The sequence below is a fragment of the Notothenia coriiceps genome, unplaced genomic scaffold (assembly GCF_000735185.1).
Source record: "Notothenia coriiceps isolate Sejong01 unplaced genomic scaffold, NC01 NC01_scaffold00000287, whole genome shotgun sequence".
Lineage (NCBI taxonomy): Eukaryota > Metazoa > Chordata > Actinopteri > Perciformes > Nototheniidae > Notothenia > Notothenia coriiceps.
Genome location: NW_011332988.1, coordinates 1 through 21868, shown reverse-complemented (window position 1 = coordinate 21868; position 21868 = coordinate 1). Strand labels below are relative to the sequence as shown.

The window sequence follows — 21868 nt, the reverse complement described above, 5'->3', positions numbered from 1 at the left end:
CCGTTTTATAATAGTAGAGAAGTCAGTAGTATATTAGTAGAGCAGTCAGTAGTATATTAGTAGAGCAGTCAGTAGTATATTAGGCCTACAGGGTGTCCGCGGGGTCTTAAAAAGTATTAAAAGTTGATAAATCAATTTAGCGAAAATTAAGGCTATTAAAAAGTATTGAACGGCATTTTCCAAGGTATTAAGAAGGTTCACAGCAACGACTACATGAAACACCCTTTAATTTACTGAAACGACATGTCGGGAAACCCCACAAGGCGGCCCCATGCATAGCGCGCCGTAAAATGCTGCTTATTATTTTAAGTTTCGTTGCCTTGCTCCGCTCTGTGTGTGTGGGGGGGGGGAATAAACGACTACGGTAACGGGTCCCAAGGTGGGTAGACCGGCATACGCAACGCTCTGGGGGTCCAACGGCTCCGTGTGTGCCCTATATGATCATTTTCTGTTAACGATGAAAGAGCCCGCCTCCCTCTCCCCACGTCTCCTGCTGCTGCTGGGCTGTCAGAAGAGGGGGAGAAAAAGAGAGGCAGTCACCGTTTATTAAATATTATTATATTATTATACAGAGAACAGAGTCGTTATCAATTTCTTTTAAAGCTCAATAAATAACTAAGAAGAACTCTGACCGGCACTTTCCTAATTTTGTACGGAAGATTTAAACTTTAACGGACATGTTGACCGGCGGAACATTTTTTTTACGGAAACTGCCGCACGGTCCCCTCGTTCCTTGCAAGAGGCGGAGAGGTGGGTGTTTTTCATCTGCTGGTGGACTACCTGAGAGATACAGCAGGAGAACACGCCGTCCACCGCGGAGAATAAACAGAAGGGCAACCATGGCAACCATGCTCCGGGGTCTTCTTCGCTGCTTTTGGTGTATTTTGGGCGGCAGCAGCGCCACTTACAGGCCTGACATATGTACTACATCGTTTCCAGCATTTCCAGCGGTCTAGTGTGAACGGACACGTTAATGAATCGAATGCGTGTGAACGGAAGACTTTTTTGCGCTTGCGTATGCGTTTTACCGTATGCGTCCTCGTGGGGCCGGGGTCTAAGCCAAACTATATCCGGTCACAGAGATCTGCTATTTTAAAGTAAAGTCAACAGATATAGACCCTAAATATAGTCTATATTAAGAACGAGAAAAGTCTTAACATATATATCCTTTTTTGTAAACATATGACAAATGTGTGAGGGTGATGACGTCAGAGCATCGTCTTATGTGCCAGGGCTTAGCCCCGGACAGCCCCAGCCCAATTTAACCCCTGGGTATTTGTGAGGGAGCTCCTATATGGCATTACCCCGCTGAAGCTCACCAAAGTTTAACATATTTCATAGTTCAAAGTTTTGTCAATTGTTTTGTTTATTGGTCAAATACTGGTTTCTAATGTTTTCTGAGGAGTTTTACTGGAATGAAAGAGCACAGAGTCTACAGAAGCAAAAAAGCAGCATACTGCATTAAACCTGACCTTCACAGAGAGGTTGAAGTTCATGTGGAAAGGAGGCTTCAGTAGTCTGTCTGCACTCTGTTTAGTTTTGCTATCTTACAATCAATATAGTAAATGTGAGGTAAAGTGTGTCGCCAATGTAACCGGTTAAAACTCAAAGTTGCGATGAGGTCTTAAAATGTATGGAAAGGGTCTTAAAAAAGGTCTTAAAAGGTATTAAATTTGACTTCAGGATTCCTGCATATACCCTGCCTGTTAATGCAATATAAGTAATACACAGTTAATAGAAACATTTTTCAGCTATTACTGTATTGGTTGTTTTGACATATTGTGTTCTCATGGACTCTGCTCTTTTCCAATTCTAGGAGCTGTATGAGCTTTCGGTGAGTTTTCCCGCTGTATTCAAACACATTTTCTATATATATTTTTTTTCAATAAGTCATTTATTCGCATTTTCCAAGATGGACATTTTATTTTAAATGTTCTTGTCCTTCTTGACATTATTAATAAGAACCGTATTTGTTTTTGTGTATCCTTGTGTCCGTGTGCGCGTGCAGTCAGCGCATGAGATAGGTATCGTGCGCCAGTTTCCCTTCTCCTCAGCCCTCCAGAGGATGTGTGTGGTGGCTCGTCTGCTAGGGGAGAAACGTATGGACGCCTACATGAAGGGGGCCCCTGAGATAGTAGCTAGCCTCTGCAAGAAAGACACAGGTGAGGAGCAAAGTCATTGTAACTAACTAAATCAGGGGTGGGAAACCTTTTTCCTCTCAAGGGCCATTTCAATTTTTTCAACATCCTCCGACAGCCTTACAAATGATTGACCTCTGCTTAAAAAAACTAAAATCACAGCCCATTAATTTGGCCTTTCTTTCATGCTGTGCAAAGAAAAAGCAACCTCTTAATCCAGATATCTTACCATGACTCGCTTATGGATGCACATGCACGCTTGTGGCATGACCAGAAAGATATGGACACAAGATGTGTGCAAATGTAATTAGTATCCTATCCATGTGAACATGATTTAAGTGGGGGGGACCTAACCTCCTCTAGGGGGGTCTGGGGGGCATGCTCCCCCGGGAAGAGTTTTTTTTAAATGTTGAAGTTAAAAGCATCAATCTGGTGCACTTTGAGAGCAACATTAGGAGATCTATGGATACATCTCTCAACACCCATATGAAACAGAACTGGAAGGAGATTTATTTTTCTTTATGGATATTTTACAAATCACTCCCCTTTTTAAACTGTATTCTTGTTTATTAATAACTTTAAAAAAAAAAATGTATAACTATAATGATCATATAAAGTTGTGCCTTTACCTCACTGGTTGTGGAAAAAGCTTCTTATATTCTTTAGCATAGCTAGCTAACCAGATGCTAATAACAACAAAGTTATTGACTGTATGATCAGTATGGCAGATGAACAGATCGCCACTGGGCTTTCAACTACAGACACAGCCACGTAAAAACTGCGGCATGTGTACGGCTCCATGGGTACTGCAATTTCTGAATTGCCGGAGCGGGGTTCTGGTGCTCTCCGGCAGAACTACACCCCTGTCAGACGACACATAAACACGCTAGGCTCGTGTTGTGTTCAAGGACCCTGACGTGGCCCGGAAAAACAGGAACTCGCTTGTTTAACTCTTTTGCGCTCTAGATTTCTTTAATTTTGTACATGTTTATAAATTACCTCGAGGGCCGTACCAAATGGTCGTGCGGTCCGTGTACGGCCCGGAGGCCGGAGGTTCCCCACCCCTGAAATAAATGAATAGATGCGTAACATATTTAAATAAGCTAAATTGATTTTCGGTATGGTTTAAGAATTACAATTCCAGCCAATAATTACACAAACTACGGATGAGGTAAACACTGTTGCTTATGCTGAATCATACCTCTCCTCCAACAAGGCCATAGATATTTCAAGTTAATTAATTATCTGTCCTTCTCTAGCTTTATTCACTTCATACATTTTTCTCTGTGTCTTTGCAGTGCCAGAAAACTTTGCAGATGTTTTAGAGGGCTACACCAAGGAGGGTTTCAGAGTCATAGCTCTGGCTCATCGACGACTTGAATCCAAACTCAGCTGGCACAAAGTCCAGAACATCAGCAGGTAGAGTTTTGTACATTATTGATAAGATTGCCTTTGACCTTAATTTTAAACCTATCCATAATGATAAATAAGTTATTCTTTCTCTTTGAAATAGGGATCACATTGAGGCAAACATGGAGTTCCTAGGTCTAATCATCATGCAGAACAAGCTTAAGGCAGAAACCCCAGCAGTGCTGGAGGACCTCCGCCAAGCCAGCATCCGCACTGTCATGGTTACTGGTGAGGCCATGCACACATACACGCATTTGCTCAGGTTTGATCAAAACCACTGCTCAAAAGAAAACTCATACAGATATGCCAACGCAAATTGCTTGCAGAACTTTTTTATTTATTTGATACAGGCAGCCGGTGGGTTTGGTAATCTGCGTATTGGCACTTATTTCATCTGCTGCACCTGCGATATCATGACTAATAACTTTTCTGGGGAGCTCACTGTAACTGGCACAAACTCCAATATCCAACAGAATTGTTTTTTACGTCCTTGCTTAACTTTGACCTTTAAACTATTTTCTAAAGTTTGCTTTACTGGTCATAAAAGCAAACAAAGTGAAGCTGAAAATACATGTAGTTATTCATTTGTGAATCCTGTTCTACACAAACGGTATAAGGCACCATTTCAGAACCAGTCTTCCTCCTCTTGTTCTTCAAATGTCCTAGCACAAAAGGCTCCTCTTCCCATTGTCCACCTAACCATCAGTTAAAGACTACAATTGACTCATTCTTATGACTTACCAATATTGGTTGTTGAGTAGTGGATCAGATAGAATCTTTGTAATGCATGTGTAGAAAGGTATAATGGAGAAGAAATTAGAAAGACATGAAAGAAAAGAGTAGCATTAAAAAAAAAAATATATATATATATTAGCTGATCATTATAAAACGAGTTTCTGTAGACTTGTGCATTTATTAATGTGTGCTGTATTCACATTCAGGTGACAACATGCTGACAGCCATCTCTGTGGCCAGGGACTGTGGAATGATTCCTCCCCAAGACACAGTCATCATTGCTGATGCCCTCCCTCCACATGATGGACAGTCCGCCAAGATCACCTGGAGATACGCTGACAAGGCGAGCCAGACCTCTCATCTGGAGGTGAGGCTAACAAGAATAAATGTGTCCACATAGTGAATGATAAGTAAACCCAAAAATATGACCTGTGCGAAACACAGCATTTTAATCGATGTTTATACACTCTGATAGGTTGATTCAACTCATGTTTTTTGAGGCAACTTTTTACTGATATGTTAACATTTTTTGGATCTAATTGATGCTCTATTATACCAACAGGAAGTGAACATCACTCTGGATGATGTGTGCCACATAGATGAGCCCAAAAAACAGGAGCTGTACCACTTTGCCATGAATGGAAAATCCTTTGCCGTCATCTCTGAACATTTCCCTGACATGCTTCAAAAGGTGAGGTCTCTTAAATGAGTCACTTATTCCTTACCTGTAACTGGAGTAGAAATGTTTGTAGTTCATGCTGCTGTATGATCTACCTCCATGCTAACTAATACTTCTATGATCATGTGTTCTGCGTTGCAGCTGGTGCTACATGGGACAGTGTTTGCAAGAATGGCCCCGGACCAGAAAACTCAACTCATTGAGGCTCTGCAGGGCGTAGAGTGAGTGTTTAGTCCCAACACATGATGTAGAGATGGGAAATACTTTGACAAGTCCCCCAAAGTTTAGAGAAGTATTTTATCTACAATAAAACGACTTCATTAAACTTCAGTGGCAGAGTCACTATAGATGATTTGCATTGTTTCTGTTTATGAAAAAGTGTTAACACTGAGCACAAAGTCACTGTTCTTCTTTATCTGCTCCTAGCTACTTTGTTGGGATGTGTGGAGATGGAGCAAACGACTGTGGGGTATGTACATTAACTTTAAAAGTAACATTTAATGAGACAATGAGAGTTTGACATTAATGAATTGCTCTCTGGACACTTTTCTCATTAGGCTCTGAAGAGGGCTCATGGTGGCATCTCTCTGTCGGAGCTCGAAGCCTCGGTAGCCTCTCCCTTCACCTCGAGGACCCCGAACATCTCCTGTGTCCCCAGCCTCATCAGGTCTGTCTTCCTTTACTTCTGTTTTCACACAATACATAAAGGGCACAGAAAATATGAATAGGACAGTGGAGACCTCAAAAGCACCAAGATGGACAATATCATTGTCATTACATGCTCTTTAGATGCGGTGGTAATGATCCATAAACACTTAATATACTGATTGAAAAGTGCAGACAATTATGTTGTTTTATGTATTCATCTTTAAAATGGATTCAATTCCTATTCTTTAACAAAAGAAAACCAACCCATGCTTTTAAAATCCTCCTTATTTGGACCTGTTCATATTGCTGAAAAGGCCTTTTTATGTCAGGTTGTGTTTGTTTAGCAACATGACACAATGTTAGCTTCTATGTTGCACGGAGAGATAACACAGTGTTTGTTTTCCTTTACAGGGAGGGTCGTGCCGCTCTCATTACCTCTTTCTGTGTGTTCAAGTTCATGGCCCTCTACAGCATCATCCAGTACATCAGTGTCACTCTCCTCTACTCCGTACGTAATGCTGTTTCACAATCAATGGTAGGTGAGGGGGAAAAGGGAGAAATCCCATCTCTGATCTGTGCTGTTTTTATTTCTTAGATCCTCAGTAACCTTGGAGACTTCCAGTTCCTCTTCATCGATATTGCCATCATCCTTCTTATTGTCTTTACTAGTAAGTATAATATGTATAAGGTAATGTGTAGTGTGTCTCCCTTTCTTTTTCTTAATCGCTATCTTACTTTCTGCCTCTTCTCCTCACCCACCCTGCGCATCTTCACCTTCAGTGAGTCTGAACCCAGCGTGGAAAGACCTGGTGTCTCGTCGTCCCCCTTCAGGTCTGATCTCAGGGCCTCTGCTGTTCTCTGTGCTGACCCAGATCCTCATCTGCTTGGGCTTCCAGACCATTACATTCCTTTGGGTCCGACAGCAGCCGTGGTACACAGTGTGGACGCCGCTCTCTGAGTGAGTCCCTGTCCATGTACCTCACACAAACAAAAATAACATCAAAACATAAATGTTAGATTTCTGTATTTTAACCACAGCCTGAAAGTGTTATTTGATTGTTCTCAAATCGATCTCCCCTCTCTCCCAGTGCCTGCAACCACTCATCACATATTACCATGTTTGGCCACAACGGCACTGAAATTGACGACCACAACATCCAGAACTACGAGAACACCAGCCTCTTTTATGTCTCCTCCTTCCAGTATCTCGTTGTTGCCATCGTTTTCTCAAAGGGCAAACCCTTCAGGCAGCCAAGCTACAAGAATTGTAAGAAACCTACTTCCTATTAAATCTGTCCTAAAATAGTTGCAAAGTTATTGTTATATGTTATAAATGTGTTTGTGCTTGCTATGTGTTCTCTCCTTAGGGCCGTTTGTGCTGTCTGCCTTGACTCTGTATGTTTTTCTGCTGTTCATCATGTTCTACCCTGTAAAAGCCATTGACGAGTTTCTAGAGGTAAGAAGATGTCAAACACAAGAAATATATTGCTTGCTGACCAGTATCTTGTTTTTTCATGGCAAGCTGTATACTCTTTTATAATTGTGATATTATATAAAGTCCTACTCTGTAAGTTCATGAAGACACATAAAGCCTTAAAACAAGGCTCCTTGTAAATACTCTCTGATGGTCAGCGTTGGAGTGTTTGTTTTCTGTCTCTGTCTACAGGTTGTTTGTGTCCCGTTTGACTGGAAGGTAAAGCTCTTCCTCATCATCTTAGTCAATGCTGCAGTGTCTGTTGTGATGGAGGTAAGACACACACTTCACATGGTTTCTGTTGATGTGTTTTTCTCATGTTCAGCTTTTGTTTTTTCATGCAGTGTGCTCATATTTGTCTCATATAGCCGGACTGCAAGATCAATCTTGTGTTGTGAGAAGAATTGATGTTGTAAAGTGTTCTTGTCTTTAAAGAAACCAACTAAGGTATCCGTAATGGTTAACACTTACAGAACTGCTTAAGTTTGTTGGGCTTTTGAAGCAGATTTTGAGCACATGTCTCTGGATAGATGGATACTCTTTAAGAAAATAAATTGCTGTGCCACCGCACCACAATTTATATCTATTGCTAGCTTGCCCCTGCTCTTTGGAGCAGCATAGCTATGTCAGCTTTCCCCTTTTAAGATGACTGCCCTTGCATACATGCATTGCTTAGCATCATTGCCGAGGTGATGCTATTTCCTAAACATTGCATATTCCTTTCACAGTTTTTAGTGTGTCAGAAATATAACCAAAATGAAATTCGCACAAAATGAAGAATGATAGCTTTTTTTCACTTTTAAGTGGAAATAGTATCCATGCTTATCTTACTAATTTGTTTCACTCAATTGTAACATCACATGTAATGACTAACACACCTTTTGATAGAACGAAAAAGTTGCCACACAAGCTTTTATAAATGGTGGGTCTGCAAAAATAATTGTAAACCTATGTGCAAAAGACAATGCAGAAGATATTAGGAACCAAATGAGCCTCTCTTTAATTCTTTCCCCTGCCCACTGCGCTATTCCATAGACCTTCATCCTTGACATCGTCTTATGGAAGCTTGTGTTCAGCCGAGACAAACAGGGCAGCTTTGGCGTCACTCCTGTTGCCCCGACACCACAGGTTGGGAAAACCAGACACCTTCTTCTATCGCCCGTTCATTTTCCTCTTGTGTGTTGTTCCCTCTCTCTGTTCCAACTTCCTTCTCTAAAGTAACAGAGCACTCATTTCTCTTGTACTAACCAAGACATGCATGTGCGAGACGTCAGTCTCTTTCTGACCTGTCCTCTCGTGACCCTCTGCTGTTCTGCTGTGTTTGAGAGATACTTCATAACTGCTTTTAAAGACAAATATTCGATTTAAAATAAGGTCAAACTTAAAGCTATTTTCAAACTTAGAGCTACTGTAGTTACTGTATTTAAATTGAGATACCAAAGTGTATTAACGCAAAGCATCGGTTTGCAGCTTGATTATTAAGTAAATGAGTAATGCTCTTGCCAATTTTAGAAACCACCATAAAGCTGCCGTGCTGAAGGCCTTTAAAACCTTTAGCAAGCCGGTAAAGGCCGTATTAATCCCGTTTGCTGCACTCTTACTGTACAGTATGTCTCAAGTACAGTGTTTTTAAAATCCAAGCTGGCTAGCCTTGAATGTCCAATATGTAAGCTTAAGGAGGACATCTGTAAAATATGTTCTGAACTCCTTTTTTTGTTTTTTGATCTTTGACTCCATGAGCTTGTTTTTAGGGAGTGGGCTCAGTCATTAAGCCATCTGCTGCCAACTCCTTTAAACTATCATCATGCTGAATTTTATTTGGAATGACCTGCATGCATAAATACTTATCAGTGTAAAGAAATGTGCCTGTGTTTAAACGCAAATGGCTTCTCTCCAGTTAAATATGTTTGCATGCAATGGTTGCATTAGCAGATTTGCATTGGTCAGTAAAAGGGTTTTAGAAAACCTGAGCAATAAAATGAAAACAGTTAATGGCATCTCTCATCCCTCCCTTTCCTTCTTTCCCTGGTATTTTTTGTTTTATTTGTTTGTTTATTGGGGTTGTGATATTTTCAGGGTGGTATAGACCTGCGATACTACAAGTGTCTGACCCGGCTTTGCTGCCCGAGCAGGATGACCCCCAAGGCTCGCTACATGCATCTGGCCCAGGAGCTCAGGGTGGACCCCGACTGGCCTCCAAAGCCAACGACAACAACTGAAGCCAAGACCCTCCCAGAAAATGGATCCACCTATCAAATCATGAAAAACTCCTAGCACCCCCCACATGACCTACAGGAGAAGTGTATGCATTTTAGGCGCGTTCAGTGAATGCACCTTTAAATTATTCGAATGAAACCGTCACAGTAAGGTTGCTTGTTGTTCCGGTTCACAGCGACTTCAGTCTAATGCTGGAGTTCATGAGACATTGCTGCAAAAATCTTATGATCGCACATGACTACAAAACATAGTGTCAGTTCTCTCAACCACTTGCACTCTCTCAGGTCTCTGTTGCTTGTTATTTAGACAGCAGCAACATTAATGTACATCTCTTTCCTTATTGCAATGTCTGAGCAGGCTGGGTCTAATATAACTTTGGCCTTTTCAAATCGACTTCCAAGTCCACCCCAGAGCTAGCGTCTGACATGTGCTATCAAAAATGTTCTGGAACAATGTCTTCATAGCCTTTGAGAATGATCCTAAAAAAACAAGTAGAAGTATAGTATATTTATCAAACAGGTGCTAGGTTGTACTTTGTCCCTCTAAAGTAAGACCAACCATTACCAAAACAGCGATTACTTTATTGGTTGTTTTGAAGTCCACTCTGTATGTTTTAATTCACAGCAGACACAACCTCACTTGTTAGGATTTTCACAGTTACCATACTCGGATTGCTACTATGTAGTCGTCTCTTACAGCTAACCTATATCATTTATATATAGTCATGGAACCATAACCAAAAGGAAAGCTTTTATGCTTACCATGAACCCCCAGGGATACATGAAATGATTAACTTGAGACAAGAAATCATATAGTCAACTCTCACTGTAAGTTGTAGCAGATTTTAAATCAGCTTCTTGTTGATCAATTCAAGGTTCAAGGTTCTTTATTGTCAAACTAACATAGCTACAGGGTCATTATGTCGTTGAAAATCTTAGGTCACAGGCTTCTCCAACAATGCAACACATAATACAGATAAGCAGACAATATTAAAATATACTATATTAAAAGTAATACAAAAAGAAAAATAGTTTAAAGAAAAATTGCACACCTCAGGCATATTCCTATTTTTAAAGACAAACACAAAGAATATGTTGATTGCCTCTCAAGCGCCAATGCTCAAGGTTTAAAAAAAGTATAGACAATTAAATGGGGAATATCCCGGCTTTTTAAGATTTGGAAACTGCACAATAGGTCTGAACATATGGGAGACATTACATTTTTTGTATAAATGTAGTCGTCATCCATAATGTTGCATGTGCATAAAATCTTGCTGTTGTCCCCGGCCACCTTTATTTTTAAACCCTCAGACATATAGAACTTGTTCACATTAAAAGTAAGGAACACTTATAGCGAAAGTGTGCTTTTAAAATGGGAAGCCTTTTTCCCAAACTTCAGCACGTTATACATCAAATTGATGACAACTAGAAAGTTATGAACCTCAGAAAATAATCAACGGTTGTATTTTTCTTATTCACCCAGAAGTTTCATAAACAGTTAAAACATTTCAGCTAGTAGGATTAGGATAGTTTACCTTAAGGAGCTTTGATAAAAATAGTATTATGTAGAACAGTAGAAATGGCAAAAAACACCAGACTATAATAAATGCATACATTTCATTTGCGCTTTTCAAGGCATGTCAATTCAATGGTTCTTATTCTTGAATCTAATAACTGAAGTCTCCACTTCCTCAACTGTACTTTTCTAACAAAGCATGCTAACATATTAAATGTTATTGTGTTATACTTGCATACTTAGGCCAAACATTTGCCCCATCAGTGGTTTAAATGTGGCATCAGCCAACCTGTCTGTATTTTACTCACATGAGCCACCAGCACGGCTATACACTTTACATCTATGAGCTATGTCTGGTCATCAGACTGAGACTGAAAACATAACAAGACTCGCATGATGCCACCTTCCTATCGATCAAGTTTAAGACTTGATGGTTGCAATACTAGAAATATTACTACAGACACAGCATTACTGTAAAATGAAGGAGTATTTACATAAATATCTCTTCATCAAATGAATCTGCACAAGAACCGCATGAATTTGGTTGGTTATCATGGATAGTGCACATACATGAGACCATACAAATCTGAGCATCCTACATTTACAAAACTAATGTCAGACTGGCTCAGTAAGCCAGCAGTGCTACTTGCATTTATTTTCTATAAAAATCACATTTCTTCCTATGGAAGACTGATTAAAAGTGTTGTAGTAAATGAGGACAAAGCATTTTGCATCTTGTCAGTTTGCAGCACATTCAAAACATCCATGCAACAACAAAAGCTGGTAATGGTGGATTCTGTGTTTTACCATATACACGCAAATTCATGTATTACACATTGGCTACCTGCCTAGAGTTAAGGGCTATTTTTTTATGTTCACTGATTCAACTTTGATGTTGAAAGGGATACTCGCAGAAATCGAGTTGAGTAACAAACATTCACTCCTTGTGCATCTTGAAGGTGGCTGTATTAGTGGGTTGCTTATTATTCAATGTAAACTTGACTGTGTTGATTGAAGATTACAATAATGGCACACCAAGCTTAAGAAATGTACATTGTTGGAATTGTTTGAGCAGTTTTAGTTTGCATTTTGCTGCTTGATTCAGCCATTACAATTGGTAGCAATGGAATTGACTGTACTTTAATTGAATTAAAGCTGACCACAGCTACTTCAAGGAGGAGAAAAAGCTTTCAGGGCAACCTTTTAAAGCCACAAATTATATTGTTTGATTCCCAAAAAGCAGATTTAGGCTGGAGTATCACTTTAAAGCAAAGATGGATCAACAGATTTCCTCAATATCCACAATAACAAGTAAGCGCAGTTCCTTAAAGCCATTGTCTATTGAGATGCTTGTAATATTTATTACAAATGCACATGAAACTTGGGATCCATAATTTTTTATGACAAGCTCAAATGTGTGCTTTTAATTTTCACAGATACATTGTTTAATTGATCAGAGTATTTTTGTTATAGGATGTAGTGGGTACATTGTGTGAGGAGGAGTAGATACCTGTGTGTATGTATGTATGTATATATAGTACTGTAGATGAAACTGGTAAAAATGCATAACATGGCTCAAATGGACATTCTTGTGCCAATTTGCAGAAAGATTCTGATATGTTGTCAACAACATGGGTTTCTATGCCTCTGGACTATCAGTGGCTTTTCTCAGTTTTATATTTGCGTTCAGGTTTCTTTTTTTCTTCTTTTGATACCTACTGAGGCTAAAACTGAATGTTGTATAAAAAAAGACTACATTTATTGTATTGCAATACGATAGCTATTGATTATTTTCCCAAAGACTTTTCATTACATTTGTATTGCTTATTTAAAAAAAAAGAAAAAAAAAGAACGTATAGCTTGTGTTTAGTTCTGTCAAATCTGATTTGTCCAGCACAAAAGTGGACTTAAAAAGGTGATAATAATAATAATAATAATAGAGATGTTGGATTCTATCTGTATATATGAGATGTACATTTCTAGTGTGTGCTTACAAGTACAGCATATTTAGTTATATCAATGTTTGTTTTTGGATTATCAAAGGGCTGGTGTGTTTTTCTACTATGTTGGTACTGTGTTCAATCAGTTGTCTGTCTACTTTTGATTTGTACTGTCTTTGATTTGTTTTTGTTTAAAATGTTGCTATGGAGTTGCATTAGCTTTATTCTTCTTTTTGGGCATGAATTCTGGGCATTTATTTCACAATTTTAAACATTTAATGTGAAGTATTAGAGGGGAACTTAAGTAATGGTTAAAATAGAAAGCAGCACATGTCTACTTTAGAGTTTAATGTTTAAAGAAAGAGTCCTTCGTAGAAACATTTATCTCTGCAGATTCTTTAAAGTACATTTGCTTATCAGTTTTTCTTTTGCTTCTTTTTTCTCTAATTGCTTTGTATACATTTAAGGACCTGACAGAAGAAGGGAATTAAACTGTAATTTTGTGCTCATCAGCAAATTCAGAACATCTGACAATCTTGTTAGTTTTCTGTTTGGTCATCCAATGAACGTGTTTCCTTTTTCTTGTCTAGTATTTTTTTAAAGATCATTTTCATCCATGTAACATTAAATTGTAATTGGCAAAAAGAATGTGCATTGCTGCTCTACATCAGCTGTCTATTGTAAAAGTTAATATATTGCTGCTAGGGCCTAAATGATTGAGCTGAGTCATAACTGTGCACCTTCGTACAGACAATTAAACAATTTCATGAGGTGTAAATACTAGTATTGCTTGTGTTCTACGCTACGCCTTTTATTCTGACACAGCAATGGCTTTTATGCTGAAACCTCTACGCTCTTCTAAAGGTACAACATATACCGAATGCTGACAGTTGGCCGCCTACTCGCATCATGCACAGTATTTGAAACAAACCATCAATGGCATTTAGATTGAGTCAGCCACTGAGTATATTGTATGAAGACTCATGTGGATGTTCCCTCAGGGAAATGTGTCTATTTGTAATTTATAAAGCAAATAAAAGTTGAAACCATAAACTGAATGAAAACATACTGTTGGTGAAACTTTTTGGTCCATCTGTATGTCCGCTCGTTCCGTACAGTTTATCTAATGTGCTTTCAATTTCCATTTCCCGCACCTCAACAAGAGCCTAATCTGGGGTATATGTATTTTTTTTTATTGGCAGAGATATGTACATTTTTTGAGAATTTTGTACTTAATAATTTATTTTTTATTTATCTTCATTTCTTTCTTCCTGAAGATTGTATTTCAGATTGATCTTGACTTCTTTCTTTTCAATAAATGTTCTCAAAACGGTCTTTAGCCTGTACGAGTAATTTGTGTCAAGTGTGCATGAATGGGATATACCATCATACTGCAGAAGCTACAGCAAAGTACTTATTTATTTAAGTGGTGGAATGCAACTTGTCATAATGCCATGGAACACAATATCATAGCGCCAGCTGACGTGCTGCAAACGGCCCTAAACGTCACATGATGGCTGCTTAGGCCCTGAACAGCTGATCTGATATTGCTGTAACACCAGCATACATTGTGTATAAATACACAATTTTCTATTTCATACCATGGGTTGTTTTATTTATGAAATATACAATGAATAAATATAAGTACTTTAGTAACCAAAATGTGATGCAGTAAATAATTCATACTGTATAAGTTTACACATTGAGGCACACATAAACAGATTTGTATTTTATTTTTGAAATCAAGTCTTTCTAATCCTAATTGTATTGTGGGGTAGAGGTTGGACTGAGTGAGGGAGGGAGGGAGAAGGGGGAGGAAAGAGGTGAGGTAAATAGAGGAGGGATTTAGTGTGGATGTTTTTTTAGTCCTTTGTAATAGCAGGGATTTCTGGAAAACCTGATAAAACAGGAGAAAACCCCATCTGAGCAAAAAGTGAGGTAGGAGGAGGGGGAAATGGAGGAGTGAAGTAGGGGCTGGAGGGATGGAGTTATTGTTGTCTAGCCGGAGCTGATTCACCAGTAGCCTCCTTTTTCTCCATTGTCTCCTCTGAGGAGTTGTTTCTCGCCTCAGCTTCCTCCGTCCTTGATTTCTTCCTCATCTCCTTCTCTTGCATCTTGCTTAGCATTTTCTGCAAGATGACGTCTCTATCCTCAGTGTCCCTCCTGCGAGAGAAGAAACCTCTCCTCTTGCTCTTCATGTAAAGACAGAGGTCTTCCAGAAGTTCATTTTCCTCCTCCATCTTTTTCTCAGTCGTTGCTCAGCTCAGACGTCTCTGAGCCAGGTTGTCCCTCTGCTCCTGTACCTGTTTCAGTTGTGTCTCCGTCAAATGAACCTTGGTCTCCCAGCTCTGGTGTTTCTGGGCCAGGTCTTTTGAGAACATCTCCTTCTGCTCCTTCATCTCCTCCTCAAACTGTTTAACTTTCGTCTCCAACTGTTTGACTTCCCTCTCCATGCTCTGGTTCTTCTTGGCCGAGTCCTTTTCCTCATCCTCGACCATTTTTTATTTAAACTGAACCTCTTTCAATTCACTCTCCCTGCTCTGGTGTTTCTTGGCCAGGTCGTCCTTCTCCTGAGTCACCTCTTTTAATTTGGTCTCCACCAAATTAAACTTGGTTTCCCAGCTTTCTGATACATGAAATCCTTAATATATAAGAAGGCTGGAGAAAAGATGCATACATTGGATGTCCTGTAAAAGGGAAAGTGTGACACTGACACACATTTGTGAGACATGCAACATGACATATGTTAATCATTGAAATAGGCAAATGTCTTTAAATTAACATATTTAATCTCAATTGTCCACAACAGCTACACCTGTTTATAAATGACATTTTATCTGAATGTTATCTGTATTTCAGTTGCAAATGTCCGACTAACAGGTAGCCCTCTACATTTTGTATTTGTGACCCCCATATGTCCTTCCATTCTGATGTTACAAACTAAAAGCATCGGCTGACAGTAAGCCATGATTACCTTAATGTTGGCTACATTTGAGCAAGCACTGCGAACCTAAACATAGGAACTCTTTAATTGATACATTTTCTGTCAGTGCTGATTTGAATGTAGCACCGTGTACAGGAAGTGGACTGTCAGTCTTGCTGTGTCCTTGTTAGCTTAAGAGCTAACTGGCTTCCATAACAGGCAAGCAAATGTGTACCATTTGGAAAGATGAATTAAGTTGTACATAAAGAGTGAGTTTGAAACAGATTTGTGTTTACCCGCTGTTGCTAACAGCACCATGCTACGTGTCGGGGATAAAGCTGCCTGGTAAGTTCACATTTAATAAAGGAGACGGCAGCTAAAGCTAAGTGTGTTAGCTGTGTAGAAGGAAAGCACACACAGCTGCTAGCTGGTCATTCTGACAGCTGAGGAGGACAGTGAAGCTAGCTACCTGCTTCGTGTTAATAGATGTCGTCTCGCTAACTAGATGCTGATTAACTTCTCCATAATCTACCAGCACTATTACTGATAAGCTACATGTGACGCTGTTGTGGATTTAACGCTGCTTAATGCCAGTTAACCAAGCTAGCTAACCCGGTGTTAGGGTACTGTGGTTTATCCTATTGAGTCTACCCACATGTGGACTTACAGACTAATATCACTTAAGCTGACATGTGTTTATAACGGGTTGTTTAGCTAACATTATAATGGTAATATACCTTGAACTTTTGCAGTGTTATTGAATGTCTATTGGTGACATTACACGTTGTAACTTGGGGTCATCCCTGTGTTCTCACTTACTTATGTTATGGGTGGATTGCAGTTCAATTAACCAATAATGGATTGACAGTATGGTCCTATTTTAGAAGAGTTAACATCAGTAGGTGACGGTGTAGGTGGATGATTAAAATATTGACAGAGGGAAACATACAATGAACAAGGAATGGAAAACATTGCTGTGAATATAAATCCCTTTTAAATGTGTCCTTAATATGTCTTATTTGAGGTATATTGAGCAGGGGAACATAGGACCCTGGGAACAAAGATAAGCTCCCTGTTATCAACATTCACTTAACTATGTACTGTATGGCACTTATCAGTTGCTTTTCTCTGTCACTGTATTCCATGGGCTGGTTCAATTCACTACTTTAGGACTGATGATGGCTTACAGGCTAGATATTAAGAACTTTTAGTGTATAGTGCTATATTTTGCTAATCCTACAACTGCTACTTCTTCTGTTATTGTTTCATCAGCAAACACATGTGCTAATGATACAAGCTTTAGATTGTCTTGTTCCAAAATATCACAATTCTGTCCTGTAAAATATTCTCTTGAGAGTAGAATTGAATTGAATGTTTACTCTTTGATGAGTAACTGCCTTGGGATTACTTTTTCGTCTGTGAATATATTTTCAGGGGTTATGATGTTTATGCAATAAGCAGATGACGAAGGTGAGGTTTCGTCATTTTTGTGTTTAATATTTTTGTCATCTCAGCATGGCCTGCAGGAACCTGGTCTCCACCAACATGGGGGTGAGATTTCGAGTGCCGCTGCAGAAGCTGCACCCTCTGTCCCGTGCCATCCACCACCGTTACTCTGGAAACAGCAACCCCCAGCGGCCCCCTCATCGCGCAGCAGCGCGCTACTTTACCTCCATGTCACGGTTGCCCATGCGGCCCCCCAAGCCTCCCCCAGGGTCTGGGGGCCGGGGCCACCAGCAGCAGCGTAACTTCTGGGCGATTCGTCTCGCTGCCCGACTGCTGAAGCTCCGATACATTCTGCTCGGGTCGGCAGTGGGAGGAGGTTATACTGCTAAAAAGGTAAATATTCAGTGTTTCTAATACATTTGTATTTAGTAAGAGAGTTGTAAACCTGTCAAATGAAAAACAGACAGCCTTCACTAGCTATAATTGCAGTCTGAAACCATCAAAACAAACAATTCATCAATGAAAATAACAAAAGTTTGTCATTTTATCTCCAGACTTATGAGGAGTGGAAGGATATGCTGCCGGATTTTAGTGAATACAACTGGGTCATTCCCGATTTCGTCTGGGAACTGAGTAACCAAATTGATCTTGGTAAGTATTTCAAGTTTTATCTCACTATTCAAAAGCATGTGTTGTATTTCATATGTGTTTTTCATTGTAAAGAATCCCTGAGTTTAGTAACAAAAACAGAGACCATTTTTGATACATTATACATAAAAAAAAAAACTGCACAACAATGCATTGTGAGATAAGACTGACAAACTTTTAGTGTTTTTTCACTTGCCATATTGTCTCTTGTATCCACAGATAAACTGACCAAAGCTCTACCAGAGATTGAAGAAATAGTCAAACTTCTACCTGACTTCGACAAGATAGGCGAGAACTTCTCTTTCCTCAAAAGCCTCTTGTCCTCGGGTGAGTATACAAAACTATAACATTCTTATTTGACGACATCAAAGTATGTCAGAGAGGTTTCAAATAAAAAAAACTATAATTGTAGCCAAGCAAAATTCTCTCTTACATCTGCATTGGTCTCTACTTTTATTTAATATATCTAACATTACTTTTGGATGCCATATGCTTTTCTTATAGTGTGGTATCTGTAATTCACCTACCACAAAGTGGCCTTAGAGATAAAAGAGTTATAAAAATGACTTAACCTGCTTTATCCTCTTAAGTGCTACTTTTTCTGCAATAGTCTACCTGCCTATGGTTGTGGTTGCTAAAATATTCTACAAATAAGTGGTTTCAAAGACAATCGTACAAAGTATGACTATAATGTTGCATATAGTCATTTATTCTTATGGGATGTGGTGCACATGGCTGGGCAGTGCTGTGTAGTTGCTTTGTATTGCACTGCTGGTTTTGAATGTGCTCTTTGCACAATGACACCCATAGCTGAACTGAATAGAAGAATGGTTTAAAATAAAAGTATCTACTCATGACCATGTCATTTGTCGTTTTTTGTTAAGATTTGTAAACAATGACATAATATATCCAAAGCTATTAGTTATTATAATTTAATGCCAGTCTTAAGTCAAGTTTTTTTTTTGATTCAGTCAAAAAGGATTTATTCCATAAAGTATGGTAAAAGAAGTGGTAATGTTTTATGTTATAATGAAACATAGAAAATATATTTTATTCTGCCTATAGACCACTAGCGAGTAAAGGTAACCTCTCATTTGAGGACCAGTTTGGTTTGTGCTTACTCATTTTCTGTGGCTGCTGCACCCGGCAGCTTGATTTTAATAATCATCATTTAGCTGTGTCCCTGCTTTGACCACCATCCCTCTGCTTCTGTCTCTTATGATTTTTATCTTGTGTTGTTCTTCCTTTCTCCTCCTCCCCATCCCTCCTGTCCTCCTCCACATTCTTCACAGGTGTGAGTTTGGGTAGTGAAGTCAAAGGAGCTTCTGGTCTGCATCTGTTGTTAGGTGTGTAAACCCAGCACTCTGTACTGCCCCTCTTTTCTCTCTGTCGCTGTTTGATCACCACCTTGCCACAAAATCGGCTTGGTTGTGACTTCCTGCTTGCCATGGTTCGGTTGTAAAGGCAGTAGCAGAGCTTCCCCCAGGACGTTGGCTTCCAGGTTGCAGAGCAGTGCTGCTGTCAACAATGACAATGTTCATGGTTAACACAAGTTCTGTATTCAGTGAAATGTATGACCTGCTGTCACCAGGATGGCGAAAAAGTATTCCTATTAATGCAGACACCCAACTTAACCCTGTGGCTCAACATTTGTCTACTGAATCAGAACTCTTTATGTGTCCCTCCTTTCTGAACCCTTTCAAAATTCGTAGAGAACTTGATAAGTTAATTTTCCAAACGACATACATATGCACAAGTGCAGTTATATTAGCGTGTTAAATAGTGGCAATGACATGCCATAATAGTACATGTTTCTTCCTGGTCTGAAAAGCACTTAAATGCAGATCCAGTGTGTTTGCATTTAGTTTGTCCCCCTCTTCCCTTCTGACTCTTTAACCTGACTGTCCTTGCTGTACTTTGTCCTACTTTTGTGGTTTTTGCCTCCTTTGACTTCCACCCTCTCTCCCCTGGCCTGTATGGGCTGCTCTCTTTTTAATAACGCTCGCATTAACTGTTCTTTGGGGTGAGCTCACTCTGCTTTCTGTCATTTCTACTCAAATGTTTGGAAAATGCACACAACATAAATGTTACATAGAACATCAGTTGATGTTTTAACATATCAAGATATTGGAACATGCATATTGTCTTAAATAAAACATAAAAATAATCATAATAATAATAAAATCCTAAAATGTGTTATGGTCCTCTACAGTTGGGGACGGACTATGTTTGTCAAATGTTGACAGACACTTTGCCAGATGGGACCACACCTTTGCTGTGAGTCATACAATCAGCAAAGGAGTGTTCCTGGCTCTTTTGTCTTCAACCTCTCGACCTCACACCTTTTTCATAGCCTAAGGGAAATACCTTTCTTATGACTGATTTAAGTTTTCATATTATATATTAAGTGTACTTAATGTTAATTTTTACCATGCAGGTCACAGGCTCTGTAAACACCTGCTTCATTTTGCTAAGCTGAGTTTGCACTTTGCATGGCAATAACAGCATGCCATTTCACATCATGAGAATTTTAGTTTTATTCAAAGTGGGTTTACGAAATACAAAATGTCTAACCGTACACCTAAATGTAACCAGTTAAACTTATATTGCTTATTTGTATCTGCTTATCTTCTGTAGACACCCTTTCTTCTTACTCATTACATAACTAGCCATGATTTCTTCAAATAATCTTAAGTAGTTTGCACTTTTTAAACATTACTGCTGCAGAAAAATAAATAAATAAATGTCAAAGTATAGTCAAAATAATTCAAATACTTAAATAATAACAAAATATTATCTTTTTTTCTATCCACTGTTGGTCATTGTCGTTGTGCTTTTTATAGTTATTTATTTACATTAGATATTGTATTATATTGTTAGATATATGTTCAGTGCAACATTTTCCAAGCATTTGAAATTGAATCACTCTGGTCTTTATTCCTCTATATTAATGCATGCTTTATATAATAGCTTTCTTCCATCTCTTCATTTTCACAAGTAACCTCTTTCTGTGTTGTTGTGTCAACGTAGAAACGACAGGCGATCCTCCATTAAAGGCCACAGATTCTTCTGCTGCAGCCAAGCAAGATGCCAGCGACAAGCAATATAAAAAGGCAAGTTTCTTAAATGTGTGGACACTTACCTTTGCCCTTTGTACTCTGCCACTGCTCCGTTTCATTCAGCTTCCTCTGGACCTGGCAACTCTCCACTTCAGTGGCAAGAACGCTGGTCGATTTAATCAAAGTCTACTCGAAGCATCATATACACCATTTTAAGTTGCCCTTCAACACAGCTCTAAGTATATTTGTATAACCCTATTCAATCACGAAGAGGTTTTAATCAAAATGGCCTACATTGTTTGATGCAGGGAAATATTTTTCCTTTTGAGTGTTTTGATTCAATCAGTTCCTCTGAATGTGATGTGAGGTTCACATGCTGGCAGGCTTTAGTGTCATTAAGGTAATGTAAAAATGGTATGGTCATATAATTTAGGCACACTAATATTTGTCATTGCTGCAAAAGGGCCTCTATTACTTGTCATGCATCGTAACTAGGGATGTAACGATACATCGAATATCGCGATATCGCGGTAAATAAATGTCTCAATACCGTCGTGAGACTGACAAAATATACCGCAATTTTATTTATTTATTTTTTAATAACTTTTATTTTTTTTTTTATTTTTTTTTTTATAAACCTTTATTTAACCAGATGGTCCCATTGAGATCATCGATCTCTTTTTCAAGGGAGACCTGTCCAACATGGCAGCAAGTAGGTTACAACATGAACATAAAACAACAGATAACAATAAAGGACATCGTATTTACAGGGCTACATGTACATACCTAGAGACATTGACAAGTACCATCAGTATATTTATATCTCGCCCTGTCAATAAGCCTCACCTTCTTGGCAACAAACTGTATTGTTTTTGAAGTGGTGGAGAGACAATGCACAGTTTTACCCACTGCTGTCACCCATGGCCAAAGCATATCTCTCTGTCCCAGCAACATCAGTACCAAGCAAGAGAGTTTTTTCCACAGCAGGGGATATTGTAAACGCCCAAACATCCCAGCTTCTACCTGGAAATGTGGA

The 21868-nt window shown here is 39.1% G+C and overlaps 2 protein-coding genes across 3 annotated transcripts in view; both read left to right on the top strand.

Moving 5' to 3' along the window:
- atp13a3 (ATPase 13A3) overlaps positions 1-13065 on the top strand; it is a 41903-nt gene extending 28838 nt beyond the window's left edge. Inside the window, exons 18-34 of one of the 2 annotated variants that reach the window (XM_010791320.1) lie at positions 1817-1834; positions 2009-2162; positions 3437-3557; positions 3652-3776; positions 4490-4650; positions 4846-4974; positions 5104-5183; positions 5389-5431; positions 5520-5629; positions 6022-6118; positions 6206-6278; positions 6391-6568; positions 6699-6877; positions 6978-7066; positions 7277-7357; positions 8120-8212; positions 9161-13065. In XM_010791320.1, the coding sequence (XP_010789622.1) occupies positions 1817-1834; positions 2009-2162; positions 3437-3557; positions 3652-3776; positions 4490-4650; positions 4846-4974; positions 5104-5183; positions 5389-5431; positions 5520-5629; positions 6022-6118; positions 6206-6278; positions 6391-6568; positions 6699-6877; positions 6978-7066; positions 7277-7357; positions 8120-8212; positions 9161-9358 (1929 nt within the window). In that variant the 3' untranslated portion in view covers positions 9359-13065. The remainder of the gene's footprint in view (positions 1-1816; positions 1835-2008; positions 2163-3436; positions 3558-3651; positions 3777-4489; positions 4651-4845; positions 4975-5103; positions 5184-5388; positions 5432-5519; positions 5630-6021; positions 6119-6205; positions 6279-6390; positions 6569-6698; positions 6878-6977; positions 7067-7276; positions 7358-8119; positions 8213-9160) is intronic. The other variant, XM_010791389.1, reaches the window with a different exon arrangement.
- A 2765-nt stretch (positions 13066-15830) lies between these two features.
- LOC104963413 (OPA1 mitochondrial dynamin like GTPase) lies at positions 15831-20886 on the top strand (the record flags this gene model as incomplete). Its single annotated transcript, XM_010792030.1, has 6 exons — positions 15831-16024; positions 17194-17518; positions 17680-17776; positions 17993-18100; positions 19066-19119; positions 20804-20886. Coding segments are annotated over exons 1-6 (696 nt in total), but the record flags the coding sequence as incomplete, so codon positions are not given.
- Positions 20887-21868: the final 982 nt, after the last annotated feature.